This window comes from Bactrocera neohumeralis, chromosome 4, assembly GCF_024586455.1.
Source record: "Bactrocera neohumeralis isolate Rockhampton chromosome 4, APGP_CSIRO_Bneo_wtdbg2-racon-allhic-juicebox.fasta_v2, whole genome shotgun sequence".
Taxonomy (NCBI): Eukaryota; Metazoa; Arthropoda; class Insecta; order Diptera; family Tephritidae; genus Bactrocera; species Bactrocera neohumeralis.
In genome coordinates this window covers 45,880,783-45,897,684 of record NC_065921.1, presented here as the reverse complement: position 1 = coordinate 45,897,684, position 16,902 = coordinate 45,880,783, and the positions used below count along the sequence as shown (strand labels likewise).

Sequence of the window (16,902 nt, the reverse complement as noted above, 5' to 3'; positions counted from 1 at the left end):
CTAGTCTGTCGTCAATGGCGGTCGACGACAGGCTCAACGACAAAAACCGCCGCTTAATCGTTCAAGATAAAAAATCCACAATAAACTTTCTCATCGACACGGGAGCTGAAGTCAGCGTAATTCCACCGACGCAACAACTACGTAGATGCCCGGACAAAAACAACTACATCTACGCAGCAAACAAGTCCACCATAAAAACTTACGGCGAAAAAACTATGTTCCTCAATCTGGGTCTACGCCGCCAGTATTCCTGGAATTTCATCATTGCCGATGTGTCACAAGCCATCATCGGAGCTGATTTTCTATCGCATTTCAACTTAGCAGTCAACCTACGACAACGCAAACTCATCGACGACGTCACAAACACCAGCAAACTGTGTTCAATATCAACAAATAAAAAGGTAGTTTCCAATTTATCTTACACCAAAGATTATCAGTCGTTCTACGATTTATTTAGGGAATTCGAAGACATCACGATGGAAAAGTCTTCAGTCAAAAAACCACAACACTTTGTCACGCACCATATCGTCACCAAAGGACCACCAGTCTTCTCTAAACCGAGACGTTTATCTCCCGAGAAGTTAGAAGCGGCAAAAGCCGAGATACAACTCTTGCTGAACGCAGGCATCTGTCGTCCATCGCTCAGCCCATGGGCAAGCCCGCTGCACATGACAAAGAAGAAAAACGGCGAGTGGAGGCCTTGTGGGGATTTCAGGCGACTAAACGTCGTCACCGAGCCTGACAGGTACCCCCTGCCACACCTCCACGATTTCACTCATTCCCTGCATGGTTGCAAAATTTTTTCCACACTTGATCTGCGTCGGGCCTACCACCAGATTCCTGTGAAGCCGAACGACATACCAAAGACTGCAATTACAACGCCATTCGGCATGTTTGAATTTCCGTTTATGTGCTTTGGTTTGAGGAATGCCAGTCAAACGTTCCAAAGATTCATGGATCACATCTTCCGTGAATACGACTTCGCCTGGCCATACCTCGATGATATTTTGATAAAAAGCTACGCGAGTACGGCCTTGTTATCAACCGTTCGAAATGCATACTAGGTCAGCCGCAAGTTAAATTTTTAGGTTTCAAAATAAACCCCAGAAGAACGAGTACGGGCAATTCAAAATTTCAACCCACCTTCGAGAGTATTTGATTTGCGACGCTTTCTCGGTATGGTAAACTTTTTTCGCAGATTCTTGCCATGCGCCGCAGAAAGGCAGATGACACTATTCAACCTCATAAAAGGGAAAAAGAAAACGACAGATCGCCAGTTGATTGGACAGTTGAAGCAAAGGATACATTTCAACAATGCAAAAACGACTTATGCAAAGCAACTTTACTCGCTTACCCAAAACCCAGGGCGCAACTCAGTTTGCCGGTAGATGCATCTGGAGCTGCGGTAGGAGCTGTACTACAACAACACGACAACGACCAATGACCTTATTGAAACACAAACAAAATACAGCACTTACGATCGTGAACTATTAGCGGCATACAAAGCAGTCAAATATTTTCAACATATGCTAGAAGGAAGAGAATTTTTCATCCTCTCCGACCACAAGCCATTGCAGTACGTGTTCCAGCAAAAGCTTGAAAAGGCATCTCCACGTCAAATGCGTCATTTGGAATTTATCGCACAATTCACAACAGACATTCGGTACATCCCTGGAAGAGAAAACGTAGTAGCTGATGCAATGTCACGTATTGACGCCATTCATACTCCAAGCACCATCGACTTCGCCAAACTTGCGGAGAGTCAAAAGTCTGACTCAGAGCCCAAAGACTTATAAGACTCGAATACCAGCCTATTAATCAAACCTTTCACGTTTCCAAGCACCGCTGAAGACATCTTCTGTGACGTAAGCACCAGCCAAGTCCGACGGTATTTAACTCCTTCGTTTCGCAGAACAGCTTTCGACTCCATACATAACATGGCACACACCGGCACCGCTAAATCAACCAAATTGATTGCAGAAAAATTTGTATGGCCGAGTCTCAGAAAAGATTGCCGCTTATGGTCCAGGCAGTGCATCCCGTGCCAAAGAGCTAAAGTGCAGCGCCACAACCGAGCACTGTTGTCGACATTCACGTTACCAGAGCAACGATTTGACCACATAAATATGGATATCGTCGGACCACTACCACCTTGCAAAGGTTATCGATACTGTTTGACAATAGTCGATCGTTATTCCCGATGGTTAGAGGCACTCCCGCTCGAAGACATGACGACAGAGACCATTTCAATTTCTACACGCACTGGATCTCTAGACTTGGAGTACCGAATAGAGTAACAACGGATCAAGGCAGACAATTTGAATCTACACTATTCCGAGAACTTTGCAGACTTTTAGGCATCAAGCACCTACGTACCACTGCGTATCACCCCGCGTGACAGACAACTGGGTCGAAGTTTTCCCACTCATCCTCCTAGGTTTTCGTTTCTCATGGAGAGATGATTTAAAGGAGACACCCGCAGAGATGGTTTTTGGAAATACACTTCGATTACCTTGCCAGTTCTTTGCCGAAAAACATACGCACAATGCCAACGAAGGTGCATTCGTCGAAAATTTACGCATACGCATGCAGTCACTAAAGCCGTCACCAACTACAAACAACTCAGCGCACGTACCATTCGTAGAAAAGAACTTACACTCAACACCCTCAGTCTTCGTGCGAAACGACTCAATTCGTCCACCTCTTCAACCACCATACGAGGGACCAATTCCTGTAGTCGAACGCGGCGACAAATTTTTCAAAGTCAAAATCCGAGGGAAGGACGTAAACATTACCATCGACCGGTTAAAAGCAGCTTTCGTCGCCGAAGATTACCAAACCCCGTCGAATCAAACAGTTCAACACAAAGAGTACCAAACAAAATCTGGTCGTCGAGTACGCTTTCGTCTTCCCGATAGGGGGGAGTGATGTGGCAACCCCAAAGTAATGTGGCAACCACAAAGTAATGTGGCAACCCCAAATGCAACTCTGCAAAATGCATAGATATGGCAACCCAAAAACAGGACAAGGTGTCAGCTTGACGAACCGCCATCTTTCCTTCTTCTTGGCGCATCATCCCGACTGCTAGCACGCTTCATCATTTTCGCTCTCCATTTCATTTTCATTTTCAATCATCAACTTTGTATCAGTATTTTTTATTTTAATAAATCTAAAATTACTGTGGACGTCCCACAAATCATTATCGGTAGAATGGGAGCGGATCGGTGCTCCTATATCTTCTTGTGTTCTACTATTAGATAGCTGGGCCACGCGGATGCTTGTCCAACGCTGGGCCAGCATCGGGACTTGTGCGGTTGCAAAGGCCTTTTGACCCAAGATAGATCGCAGGAGATCTAGTGATCTCTTAGCCCTCAGTAATACTAATCTCTCTAGTAGTGGGATTCTTGACAGGCCACTGTCCTATTGGCATACATGAGGTAAGAATGGGTATCTTACCGGATGCCGCCTGTAGAAGCTGTTTGGAAGAAGATGCGGTAGAAAAAAGCAATCATTTCCTACTTCACTGTCCCGCGTTTGGGAAGTCAAGACTTGGACACTTGGGGGCGCATACCTTCGGGCATCCCACCGTACTGGCGGGAGTTGAAGTTAAGCGTCTGTGTTATTATGTATTGGCTACAAAGCGCTTCGCCAATCTGTAAGCTAGAACATGGGAGTTATTTTTCAATGGCATCACAAAGGACTACATTATTAGTCTACGTGTGATCTTTGATCGGCCAATTAACCTAACCTAAGATAGGGTGTAAGTATATATAAATGATCAGTATGACGAGATGTTCTCTAAACTAAGAACTAAAAGAAACTGTGGAACTGTAATTTATCACAAGGGATGCCGGTGTTAAGGGGCACCTGTGCTTCAAAAATTTTGACAATATGGGTGTGGCCTCGCCCTGAAATTGGTTTAATGTACATATATTCTAAACCACTTACGCTACAATAGACAAATTCACTCTAGACAAAGTCCATATACGCTACAAATGTCTGAAATCAGAATATAATCACGTTCACCCCCATATAACGGTACCTTTAAAAATTACTAAAAGAGCGATAAATCAATAAACAAATTCGACAGAGACTTTAAGTTTTTCAATCCAGATGGTATGAGAGAGCTTTATGGGACCCGGTTTAAAAACTGGATAATGAGCATGACACGGGATACTTTTATGTGAAAGCACATATCTTGGACCCGCTCTACCGCGTTCTCTATTTGTTCTTAATATTTATATTTTCCTTCATGGACTCAAACATTTGATAAGCGTTACACACTATCTTGTCATAACTTGAGAAAGGTATTAGGTTTAAAAACTTGCCCGATAAGACCTTCCGAGATATAGAGAAAGAGTTCATATTTTTATTATTACACCTGTGAAAATTTTTGAGGTTGAATCGAACTATACATAAAGTAATACTTCAAATGACTTCAACATTCATAGAAGTAATTAGTGAAAAGTGTAGAAATCTAACTTTCAAGGGGCAACAAGAAATACAACATGGGAAATAACGGACTCCCTAATATCTGTATATATACATATACCACATATTCGTATTAATTGAATAACTTTCGCATATATATTTTGCTTGCCATTTGCGGTTGATTTATTACATATACCCTGAACAGGGTATATTAAGTTTGTCACGAAGTTTGTAACACCCAGAAGGAATCGTCAGAGACCCTATAAAGTATATGTATAAATGATCAGTATGTTGAGCTGAGTCGATTTAGCCATGTCCGTCTGTCTGTCTGTCCGTCTGTCCGTCCGTCTGTCTGTATATAAGTTAGCAACAATAACATTTAAAGCAACCAAAAGACACGCGCATCCGTTCTACTCGCAAAAGTGCTGACGATGCGTCTAGCGCAGTGTGGCGTGATTCTCTGGAAATCCAGAGGAACGTGGGAATCGATGTCAGCAGAACTGCAGGCGCATTAAGTTACCATAAGAATTATAAAATTTGTTAAGTTTAGAGTTAAGCGAGCGGTTGAACAATAAAGGTCGTAAGACCGGAAAAATAAAATAATTTTTACTTTTGACAAGTAAACCCATAACTGACGCCCGAGCTAAAATAAGCTCCTACGTCGCGAAGGAAAACAAAAGGTGTTAAGAATCCTTCTTCGGAGAACGTGGAGTGATAATAAAATCAACTGTGCTAGTGTGAGATCAGGCCCCTTAGTAGCAGAGCAAAAAGGACGCGTTGGACGCAAGCCAACTCATCAGCACCTATCAACATTAACAACCAACAATATCAAGAGGCAAAGAATGAAAGTCGTTATTGTATTATAAGTTAAGTGATAATTACTAATTAAGAACATTAAGTGAAACCCAGATTGTGAAATTTTTTTTTACCAAACTAAAATTGAAATAAAACCTTTAAGCATTAATTTGTAAATGCAAAAACTGAAACGTTATTGAAGTAGAAAAGAAACCGATACGTAAAGAGTAGTGGACAGTGAGGAAAAATATAAAACGAATTCTTTAACAGACACAACAAAATAAACAATGTCGAACCCAAATAATCTGGTTCGTCCACCAGTAATTAGGGCGAATGATCCTGCAGGAAATTCAGGATCAGCTAACGTTACAATAAACAAGGATGACCTCGTAAGCCTAATAGGAAGGGTAGCTTTAGACGTGTTAAACAGGCAGGGGCCCAGCATAGTTAGGGCAACCCTTAACGCGAATGCGGGCTTAGCAGACACTTGCGACCAAACCATCAATATAGAACATGCAAGCAACTTATCAGATTTAGACAAGATACCCGATGTAGTAAAATGTTAACGCGAATTCTCGGAAATCCCGCCGAATTCAATTCACGGAAAAAAAGTGTAAATCGAATATTAAATATTTACGAAGCCAGTAAGGGCACACCTAAATTCTACGGAATCCTTAACGTGATAAGGAATAAAATCATCGGCCACGCGGATGCTGCCCTTGAGTCATACAATACACCCTTAGACTGGGGTGCTATTTGTAAGTGTCTAACTTTACATTACGACGACAAGCGTGATGTATCCACCCTAGAATACCAAATGACTTCTTTGGTTCAGGGAAATAGGTCAATTGAAGAATTTTATCAGGCCGTTTATTCCAATTTATCTTTAATACTTAATAAGCTAGGCTGTATGGAGGTGGGTAGCGAGGCTCGTAATCTTCTTACTCACACATACAGAAACAAGGCGCTAGATACGTTTGTGCGAGGCCTCAACGGCGACTTTCCTAAACTATTGGGCATAAAGGAACCAATGGATCTGCCCCAAGCATTACACTTGTGCTTGAAGTTGGAAAATCAGGGATTCCGCACACGGTACGCACACAACACCAATATGGATCGTAGAGGGATGCAGCGAAACACCGCACCACCTTTACCTTCAAGAAATTTTCGGAGGCAAGTAAACCAAAAAAATTTCTTCCCCGAAATTGCTTTACTTACCACAGCCACAACCACAAATTATTTCACAAGAACCTAATCAAAAAATTTAAATGCACAAACACTTAACCCCACAAATTTCTTAACTTTCCAAATCTTACCACAGCCACCGCCACAAATGGAGATAGATGAATCTTCCTGCGCAATCAAAATAATCAATTAATCAGACCATTCTGAAAGAAATCTGCCACAAAAACAACGCAATTTTCATATTAACCAAGCGCTACCTCGAACACTGGCTATGATTCACGAATATAGCGATATTCATTTTTAGGTTAAAATCTTCGTTGATTTGATGCCAGAACTTAAATTTTTAATTGACACTGGCTTTATATTCAACCGCAATTTAGCAAAAAAAAGTACTGAAAACAAAGACATATTTTTAGCGAAAACTATTGCTGGTGATATAGAAATAAAACTCCACACATTTTTACAGCTTTTTAATCAAACAGAAACTTTAAAATTCTTTATACTACCTCCTTTAAGAACTTTTCATGGCATTTTGGGCTATGATGGCTTTCGGCAGCTAGATGCTGTAATTAACATTAGAGAGTGAACCTTGACAATTAAAAATAATTTAAAAATATTAATTAAAGAATTAAAAACAGATGCAGTAAATGCTATCAAAATACACGATGACAACATTACTCCCCATCAAAAAATAGCTCCAACCGGCCATCTAAGTTATTTTCAGAAATGAAATTACCAAAGTAGTAATCAATTATCTCAATATATAGTAAGTTTTATCCAAAGGCCAACACAGACCATAATTAGACCATCATATAATTCCCTGTGGAGTGGCAAAAAAACCCGATTCAGTGGGGGAAATAAACAGTATGGTTAGTAAAGCGATACCCGAAATAGAGGGTATTTTATCGCATTAGGCGACAATTCGTTTTTTACCTCAAAAGTGGGTTCCATCAGATCCCACTAAAGTCGTCAGAAAAAATGGCATTTTCGGTGAATAATGAGAAGTTCGTGTTTACTCGGCTACCATTTGGGCTGAAAAATGCGCCCGCCATTTTCCAGCGTGACTCGATATCCTCCATGAACATATCAGGATAATCTGAATGATTATTTGGGTGAAGAACACTTACAGAATCTTCGAAAAGTTTCCGAAACGAAACAATATGAAATTCAACTGGACAAATGTCACTTTTTCCAAAAGGATGTAGATTTTTAGGATTTATAGTATCACAAGATAAAAAAAGGTACAAACATTACGATGATTGGTTCATTTTAGGCCTATCGGCTATTATATTTATTATTACGAAATTAAAAACCATTAACAATCTCTTCAACCACCATACGGACCATTTCCTGTTCGAACGCGGCGACAAATTTTCAAAAGTCAAAATATTACCATCGACCGGTTAAAAAAGCTTTCGTTGACAGCCCTCGAATCAAACAGTTCAACACAAAAGTACCAAACAAAATCTGGTCGTCGGAGTACACGCTTTCGTCTTCCCTTTAATGGCAACCACAAAGTAATGGCAACCCCAAATGCAACTCTGCAAAATGCATAGATATAGCAACTCAAAAACAGGACAAGTCAACGACGAACCGCCATCTTTCCTTCTTCTTGGCGCATCAACTGCTAGCACGCTTCAAGCTCTCCATTTCATTTTCATTTTCAATCATTTTTATCAGTATTTTTATATTTTAACTAAAATTACTGTGGACATCCTAAAAATCATTATCGGTAGAATGGGGCGGATCGGTGCTCCTATATCTTCTTGTGTTCTAAGATAGCTGGGCCACGCGGATGCTTGTCCAACGCTGGGCCATTTTTCGGGACTTGTGCGATTTAAGGCCTTTTGACCCAAAATAGATCGCAGGAGAAGTGACTCAAAGGCTAATCAATGGGAGACATATTCATACATGAGGTAAGAATGGGTGTCTTTTAGCGAAAACTTTGCTGGCATCCATTTTGGTCCACACATTTTTACAGTATATATAAATGATCTTTAATGTTCTCAAACAGAAACTTAGATAAAATTCTTTATACTACCTCCTTTAAGAAAAATAATTTAAAAATATTAATTAAAGGCTTTAGCAAAAAACAGATGCAGTAAATGCTGTCAAATTAGATGAGTGAACCTTGACAATTAAAAATAATTTAAGAAATTTAATTAAAGAGCATCCTAACTTATTTTCAGAACCGGATAAATGCTATCAAAATACACGATGACAACATTACTCCCCATCAAGAAATAGTGGGAGAGATCTAAGTTATTTTCAGAACGTCATCCGATTCTCCAATATAGTGGGAGAGTAAGTTTTATCCATATAGCATCGCTTAGAGGTCAATTGAAGTAGAGAAACAGGGTGGAAAAACTTCTAATTAGACCATCCAGGTCCCCATATAATTCCCCTGTGTGGATCGTGGCAAAAAAACCCGATTCCAGTGGAAATAAACAGTATAGGTTAGTAATCGATTATAGAAAATTAAATAGTTTAACTATAGGGGATAAATATCCGATACCCGAAATAGAGGGTATTTTATCGCATTAGGCGACACTGGCTCCAGCCAGAATTATTTACCTCAAAGCGTGTGGTTCCACCATCAGCTTTTCCCACTTTAAAAAGTCGTCAAAAATGGCATTTTCTTTCGGCAGCTAGATGCTGTAATTAACATTAGGTGAACCTTGACAATTAAAAATAATTTAAAAATATTAATTTGGTAAATGCTATCAAAATACACGATGACAAAATGCCCCCGCCATTTTACAGCATCCTAAGTTATTTTCAGAACCGGATGAACGGTTGACCGATATCCTCCATGAACTACTAATTAGACCATCCAGGTCCCCATACTGTGTGGAGGCGATTCCAGTGGATTTGTAATCGATTATAGAAAATTAAATATTTAACTATAGGGGTATATAGATGATATCATAATATTCGGAAAATCTGAAGAAGAACATAGATATATCATAATATTCGGAAGAATCTTCAGAAAAGTTTTCGAAACTTTAGAGGAAGCAAATATGAAGATTCAACTGGACAAATGTCACTTTTTTCAAAAGGATGTAGATTTTTTAGGATTTATAGTATCACAAGAGGGCATTAGAACTAACCCAAAAAAGGTAGAAGCAATTACTAATTTTCCCGAACCCAAAAATATTGAAGAATTGGTTCATTTTTAGGCCTATCCGGCTATTATCGTAGATTTATTCACGATTACGCGAAATTAGCAAAGCCATTAACAATCTTACTAAGAGGCGAAGAAGGCCGAATTTCAAAAAACAAGTCCGCAAAAGTACCGATTGAATTCAATGAACATGCTAAAGAAGCATTTAAGAAAATTAAAAATACATTGGTTTCGGATGAGGTAATTTTATCTTTTCCAAATTACGATAACGATTTTGAGCTCACGACTGATGCCTCAAATTTTCACTTGGTGCCGTTCTTTCTCAAAGTGGAAAACCTATTTCTTTTATTTCGCGAACTCTAAGTAAGGCGGAGGAACATTACGCCGTAAACGAGAAGGAAATGCTAGCCATTGTCTGGGCATTATCCACTCTACGGAATTTTATGTACGGGCACGCTAAGGCCAAAATCTTTACAGACCATTAGCCCCTAACTTTTGCTTTAAGCAACAAAAATACAAATAGTAAAATGAAATGATGGAAGGCAGAACTAGAAGAGTATAATCACGAAATATTTCATAAAACTGGTCGAACTAACGTTGTGGGTGATGCACTATCAAGAATTACAGCGCAGAAACAAATAAATTCAATGTCGGTTATGACGCATAGCGATGACAGTTCAGGTCAAAACTTGATTCAATTCGTGGATGTACCTATCAACGTCTTCAAAAATCAGATATTTTTCAATTGGTCTACAGAATCAAGCTATAAATTTCAAATTGTTTTTCCAACTACTACCGTCACACTATAACAGAAATAGAATTTTCCGAGGAGACAATCATATCTTTATTGAAAAAATATTTAAACCCTTCAGTAATAAATGGGATAATACAAGAAGTTTTTTCAATCCACTTCAATAAATATCGTATTAGGTTTGCACGAAGAAAGGTAGAAGATGTATTAGAAGAACAAAGGCAGGAAGAAATTATCATAGAAACACACAGAAGAGCTCATCATAATGGTAGAAAATAAATCCCATATACTAGAGAAATATTTTTTCCCCAGCATGAATAACAAAATAAATAAAATAGTCATACAATGTAGTATTTTTAAAACAAATAAGTACGATAGACACCCTAATAAGCCCGTCTTAAAAGAGACACCTATCCCCTCATATGCAGGACACATAGTGCATATAGATATAATTCTCAAAATATGCGCAGGTAAAACCAATAAAATCAAAAGCTACTCAAGAAATAAAAGAACCTCTGAGGGAACTTCTCTTTCAGTTTGGAGTACCCAAAACCGTAATTTTTGATAACGAAAGGGCATTCAATTCAGCGACTATTACTTTTATGTTGGAAGACATATTAAACATTCAAACTTTCAAATCCCCGCCATATAAAAGTGCAGTGAATGGCCAAATCGAGAGATTCCATTCAACACTTTCCCAGATTATGCGTTGTCTAAAAGCCGAAAATCGAGATCACTCATTTACACAACTTTTAGACAGATTATAATTACTCAATTCACAGCACAATTAATAATAGACCAATAGAAATTTTTTTCGGTCGTACGGTAAGCACACACCCCGAACAATTCGAAAAAGCTAGATTAGATAATATTCAAAGAATAAAAGATAAACAACAACAAGTTCTTAAAAATCACAATAGCAAATTACAACCAATTATTGATTATAATCCAGGAGAAACGATTTACGCGAAGGTCCACAATAGGTTAGGAACTAAAATCTCAGCTAGGTATAAAAAAGAAGTAGTTAAGGAAAACAGGTCGACTACGGTACTGACCGAGTCAAATAGGGTAGTTCATAAGAGTAATATTAAAAGCTAAGTAATAAAATTAAATGAAACAGACGCATTTTCTGAATTTTTTTCTTTTTGCAGACTAACGCTTACAGCGACAACAATAGCTCTGACCGACTTCCAAATTACAGACTTCTCAACAGCTCATATAATTACAATAAGCAGAGGACCAAAATACAAGACGGAACGTTTAAATTAATACACCTTATCAACGTTGAACTGTACGAACAATTTTTGGCAGAGGTAAAGCAATTCATGGACAAAAACATACAGACAAACAGTATATTTTACTCAAATTTAAAACAAGAAATAGAACAGACTAAAGAAGCAATTAAATCTATTAAACCATCAGGTAGAAAAATTAGAAGATCAATTGACATCCTGGGTACAGCATGGAAATATTTAGCTGGAACCCCAGATCACGACGATTTTGCTGCATTAGAATACGACAAAAAACAATTAAACGACAATAACAATAAACAATTTCTAGTAAATCAAGCACTAACAGAAAGTATGAATAACCTCACAGTAATTACGGACAAACTAACAAACGCAATAACAAAAGATAGCTACTTCAACAACGAACTGGTAATAAGTATTCAAAAGAGATTACGTTTAGTTAAGGAAGAAATTGTAAACGTTAGATATGCCATCCAATGGGCAAAATTAAAATTAGTAAATAGCATTTTATTGAACAAGAAAGAATTAGAATTAACTCTTAAAACACTAGAAGAGGAAAGGATGCATTTTTCATCAAAGAAGCCTTAAGTTTTGCAGAAACAAGCGTCCTTTATAATTCAACAATGTTAGCGTATATCGTAAAAATACCAATTACGGAAAAAGAAACTTATGAAAATATTTTAATTAAACCTGTTAAGAGAAATAGTACGATTATAAATATTGTTTTCAATAATATTATTAAGAAAGAAAATAATATACTTGGAATAAATAGCGAGTGTAAGACAATAAATTGTATATCTATTTTTAATAAAGACCAAATTGTTAGCCTAGTTAATGAAACCTGCATAACAAAACTTCTAAATAGTAAACAAAATCCAACTTGTCAATATAGCAACGCAAATCATGTTAAACCAATAGAAATACTTCAACCTGGACTAATTCTATTAAATAACTTTAATGGTACCGTAAATAATAGCCTTACCATAAAAATAAATAACGATTCTTTCTACAATGGCGAAACGCTTCTTTTGTCATTGGAATCAATCCACGAGTTATTCATAGAAAACATAAAATGTTTGGATTGCCTTCAGAATAATACGAATACCACTCAAACTTCTGTGGCAATCATGGCCATTCTCACACTAGCAGATTTTTCAATAATATTCTTCTGCCATAGGAGAAAGAAGATAATCCTGCAAACAAGCTTTACATCAGAAACATCGTCCAAGGGTAAGGACCCAGCAGTACCAGAAATAGTACCAAAAACAGCAAACCCCATAACATACTTCAATTTTGACAATTTACCATATTTTTGATCAATTGAAGACAATTGATTTTAACCTTCATCCAACAACACTATTTTTACATACGTATTAAACAACTGGGGTGATGCAGCACCCCACCGCTTTTATTTTTAAATAAAAAAATATTGTTTACAGATCTCATTCATGTTTATTTCTTAACAAGTTCCTTTCTTCATTAAGAATCGTTAAAAAAATTAATTTTGTTCATATAACGGTTATTATTATTAAATATTTGCAATTAAATGCACGTAAGGCACAGATTTTTCCGGTGTTCGGGACATGTTGGCAAATGGCATTTTTCGCAAACAGCTTTAACTTTTTTGTCCCGATTTCTTGGGCACAGTGCACATCTCGCCTGCTTTTGTGATTTTTGCGGCGGTTCGTCTGCAGAAACTTCCTTTGTGATGCCCAGAATATCCCGAATACTGCTGGCTAGTTCTCTAGGTAAAATTGTTTGCAAACGACGTTCCATATGCGGTCTGGCTAATTGTAACGCCACCTTTTTTAAGTATTCACTACGCATCTTTGCTGCTGAAATATTTGGATGATTGGTGTCAAAATACAGAACCATCGAGTTTATACCAGCTTGGTCAATCATGGCATAAAAGTAACGAAGAGGCCAACGTCTTGTACGTCTAGCCGAAGTATATGAATGCATCAATTTGTCGAATGTATCGACACCACCTTTCGTCGCATTATAATCGTGTATTATTTCTGGCTTACTTGTTTCTGGGTTTGTTTCAGCTTTGTAGTGCATAGTTGAAAGTAGTATAACTGCCTTATTCTTCTTTGGAGTAAAAGAAACAAGTGTTTTTTCCTGATCGAAAGCAAACTGAGATGTTAGTGGTTGCTTTCTTTTATGAGCCAAAAAGCATGGAGGAATTTCCGGTTTGTTTTTACGTAGAGTTCCGATGGTTGTTAGGTTATAATCCTTCAATAACTCATCAGCAAGAGGTATAGATGCAAACCAATTATCATAGGTAACATTGCGGCCGGAACCTTTAATACTTTGGACTAGCTTCTTCACATAATCTGCTGCTGTTTTTTGCTCTGTTCTCTTGCCAATATAAGGAATCGCATCAAACATATAGTACGTCTTCGCATCGCAAATGGTTACTATTTTTAGTCCATATTTATCGGGCTTTGAAGCAATGTATACGCGAAAAGGACATTTTCCTCGAAAACTCAAAAGTTGTTCGTCAATGGTCAAATAAAATCGTGGGTGGTATGAATTTCGGCAATTAGCTATAAATAATTCCCATATTTGTCTAAAAGCGGCAAAGGGGTCTTCTCCACCTCTTTGAGTCTTGTCATCGAATCGTACGCAGTTCAGTAAAAATTGGAAACGATTTGCACTCATAATTGATTTGTAAACAGCAGCACTAAATGGTGACCACATATCGTTTGCACTTTTACGATTGTCTTTATTTATAGCAGAAAAGAGCAAAAGGCCTGTCAACGCTTTGAATTCTGTACTATCAGTTTTATGAACATGTCGTTGATTTTCATATTTTGGAGCACGTCGGTCAATTTCTTGATTAGTGTATAACACAATTAAGTCAATTATTTCCTCGTTAAGTAAAGTTGTAAATGCATCCTTTTCAGTTACAATGTTTTGAGCAGCACCCCTCGCCAGTCGTTGAATAGATACACAGATTTTGTTTCTGCGTGGTGTCTTACTCGAAGTTCGTGCAACAGTTGACCAAATATGTCCATTCTTACCTTTTAATAACGCTTTCGTTGGATTTACTGGATCATTATCGTCGTCACTTATGTCATCAGCACCAATTTCGTCTTCTTCTTCTGAATGTATGGATAAATTATCCCCTACTTCGGATATCTCGCCATCTTCAGAACAGGACTCACCGTGAAAATCATCATCAACAAGATTTTGCAGTATGTTTTCAATTTCTTCATTTGAAATCGAAGCCATTTTTAGCTAAAAAAATAACATTTATTAAAGTTCCACAAAAAATTTGAACAATCACAAAGAGCAACATGGGGTGACTGATCAACCCAGCAGAACTTTTTATTGCTATTATTGCAAAATTACGACTTACCGCGACAAGTGCATGCAAGCGACTGATTGTTCTCACTCTAATTGAGGAATAGATCAAGCGACAGAAACATACAACGAAGGAAACAAGAAATATTTACAGTTATCTACAACCGTGGGGTGACCCGTCACCCCTGTTGTCGTTTGAAGGTTAAGAAGGGAGGAGTTAGCAACAATAACATTTAAAGCAACCAAAAGACACGCGCATCCGTTCTACTCGCAAAAGTGCTGACGATGAGTCTAGCGCAGTGTGGCGTGATTCTCTGGAAATCCAGCGGAACGTGGGAATCGATGTCAGCAGAACTGCAGGCGCATTAAGTTACCATAAGAATTATAAAATTTGTTAAGTTTAGAGTTAAGCGATTTTTACTCTTGACAAGTAAACCCATAACTTATATACGAACTAGTCCCTCAGTTTTTATACTCTCGCAACAATGTTGCTAAGGAGAGTATTATAGTTTTGTTCACATAACGGTTGTTTGTAAGTCCTAAAACTAAAAGAGTCAGATATAGGGGTATATATACCAAAGTGATCAGAGTGACGAGTAGAGTCGAAATCCGGATGTCTGTCTGTCCGTCCGTCCGTCTGTCCGTCCGTCCGTGCAAGCTGTAACTTGAGTAAAAATTGAGATATCATGATGAAACTCGGTACACGTATTCCTTGGCTCGATAAGAAGGTTAAGTTCGAAGATGGGCAAAATCGGCCCTCTGCCACGCCCACAAAGTCATAACTAAGCCATAAATAAAGATATTAAAGTGAAATTTGGCACAAAGGATCGCATTAGGGAGGGGCATATGTGGACGCAATTTTTTTGGAAAAGTGGGCGTGGCCTCGCCCCCTACTAAGTTTTTTGTACATATCTCGGAAACTACTATAGCTATGTCAACCAAGCTCTACACAGTCGTTTTCTTCAGGCATTTCCATATGCAGTTCAAAAATAGAAGAAATCGGATAATAACCTCGCCCACCTCCCACACAAGGGTTATGTTGAAAATCACTAAAAGTGCGTTAACCGACTAACAAAAAACGTCAGAAACACTAAATTTTACGGAAGAAATTGCAGAAGGAAGCTGCACCCAGGCTTTTTTTTTAAATTGAAAATGGGCGTGGCCTCGCCCACTTATGGACCAAAAACTATATCTCAGGAACTACTCAACCGATTTCAATGAAATTCGGTATATAGTATTTTCTTAACACCCTGATGACATGTACGAAATATGGGTGAAATCGGTTCATAACCACGCCTTCTTCCAATATAACGCTATTTTGAATTCCATCTGATGCCTTCTCTGTATAATACGAGTATAAACATTAGGAACCAATGATGATAGCGGAATAAAACTTTACAAAAATACGGTATTTGAAAAATATGTAAATGACGTATAATGAAATCTCGATTATCACTTTATCATGCGAGAGTATAAAATGTTCGGTGACACCCGAACTTAGCCCTTCCTTACTTGTTTTTTCTTGTTTTTCTTCTTACTTTGCTGACGTCATAATTTACAGAGCGCTTGATTTATAAGAAAGCGAAGGCAGAATCAAACCAACGCGAACCGGGTAATACTATAAAGCAGTAATAGATTTATATCTCACTTTTGTTTCAATTTGTGTTGTGTTTTGTTTTATTTTATGTATTATCGAGACTGAAAGTGTTGGTATATACACAAAAGATGCACTTTAAGGCAATACTCATCTATGATTTAGTAATTGGAGTTAACGGAAAAAGCTCGAAATATTCTTGAAATAAATCCCTTTTCTTCTCTAGTAGCTATTTACATATGTATAGCCATCTTAGTTTTAAAAGCAAATAAGAACAAGTTATCTCGCCAACGTAGCGAACCGGAAAATCAATGCCGGTAGCAAACCCCCATGGTTTTATAACGGTTGTAACGGTTGTCCCAAAATTAACCCAGAATTTTAATTTGCTGCCATTTCAATTAACCTTCACAGCTAATAAAGTGAAAACACTATTCCAACCATATAAACTAAAATATCGAATAAT

At 37.9% G+C, this 16,902-nt stretch overlaps 1 protein-coding gene across 1 annotated transcript; it reads right to left on the bottom strand.

The window, feature by feature from the left end:
• Nucleotides 1-12,983: 12,983 nt before the first annotated feature.
• Nucleotides 12,984-15,017, bottom strand: LOC126754533 (piggyBac transposable element-derived protein 4-like). The gene is made up of 2 exons (XM_050466610.1): nucleotides 14,901-15,017; nucleotides 12,984-14,779 (listed from the first exon to the last, which is right to left on the bottom strand). The coding sequence occupies exon 2, from the start codon at nucleotides 14,771-14,773 to the stop codon at nucleotides 13,079-13,081; it is 1,695 nt and encodes a 564-aa protein (XP_050322567.1). The 5' UTR covers nucleotides 14,774-14,779; nucleotides 14,901-15,017; the 3' UTR covers nucleotides 12,984-13,078.
• Between the last annotated feature and the right edge of the window lie 1,885 nt (nucleotides 15,018-16,902).

What these genes read in the sequence shown, in the direction of transcription:
- LOC126754533 (XM_050466610.1), bottom strand. Translation starts at nt 14,773, where the DNA reads ATGGCTTCGATTTCAAATGAAGAAATTGAAAACATACTGCAAAATCTT.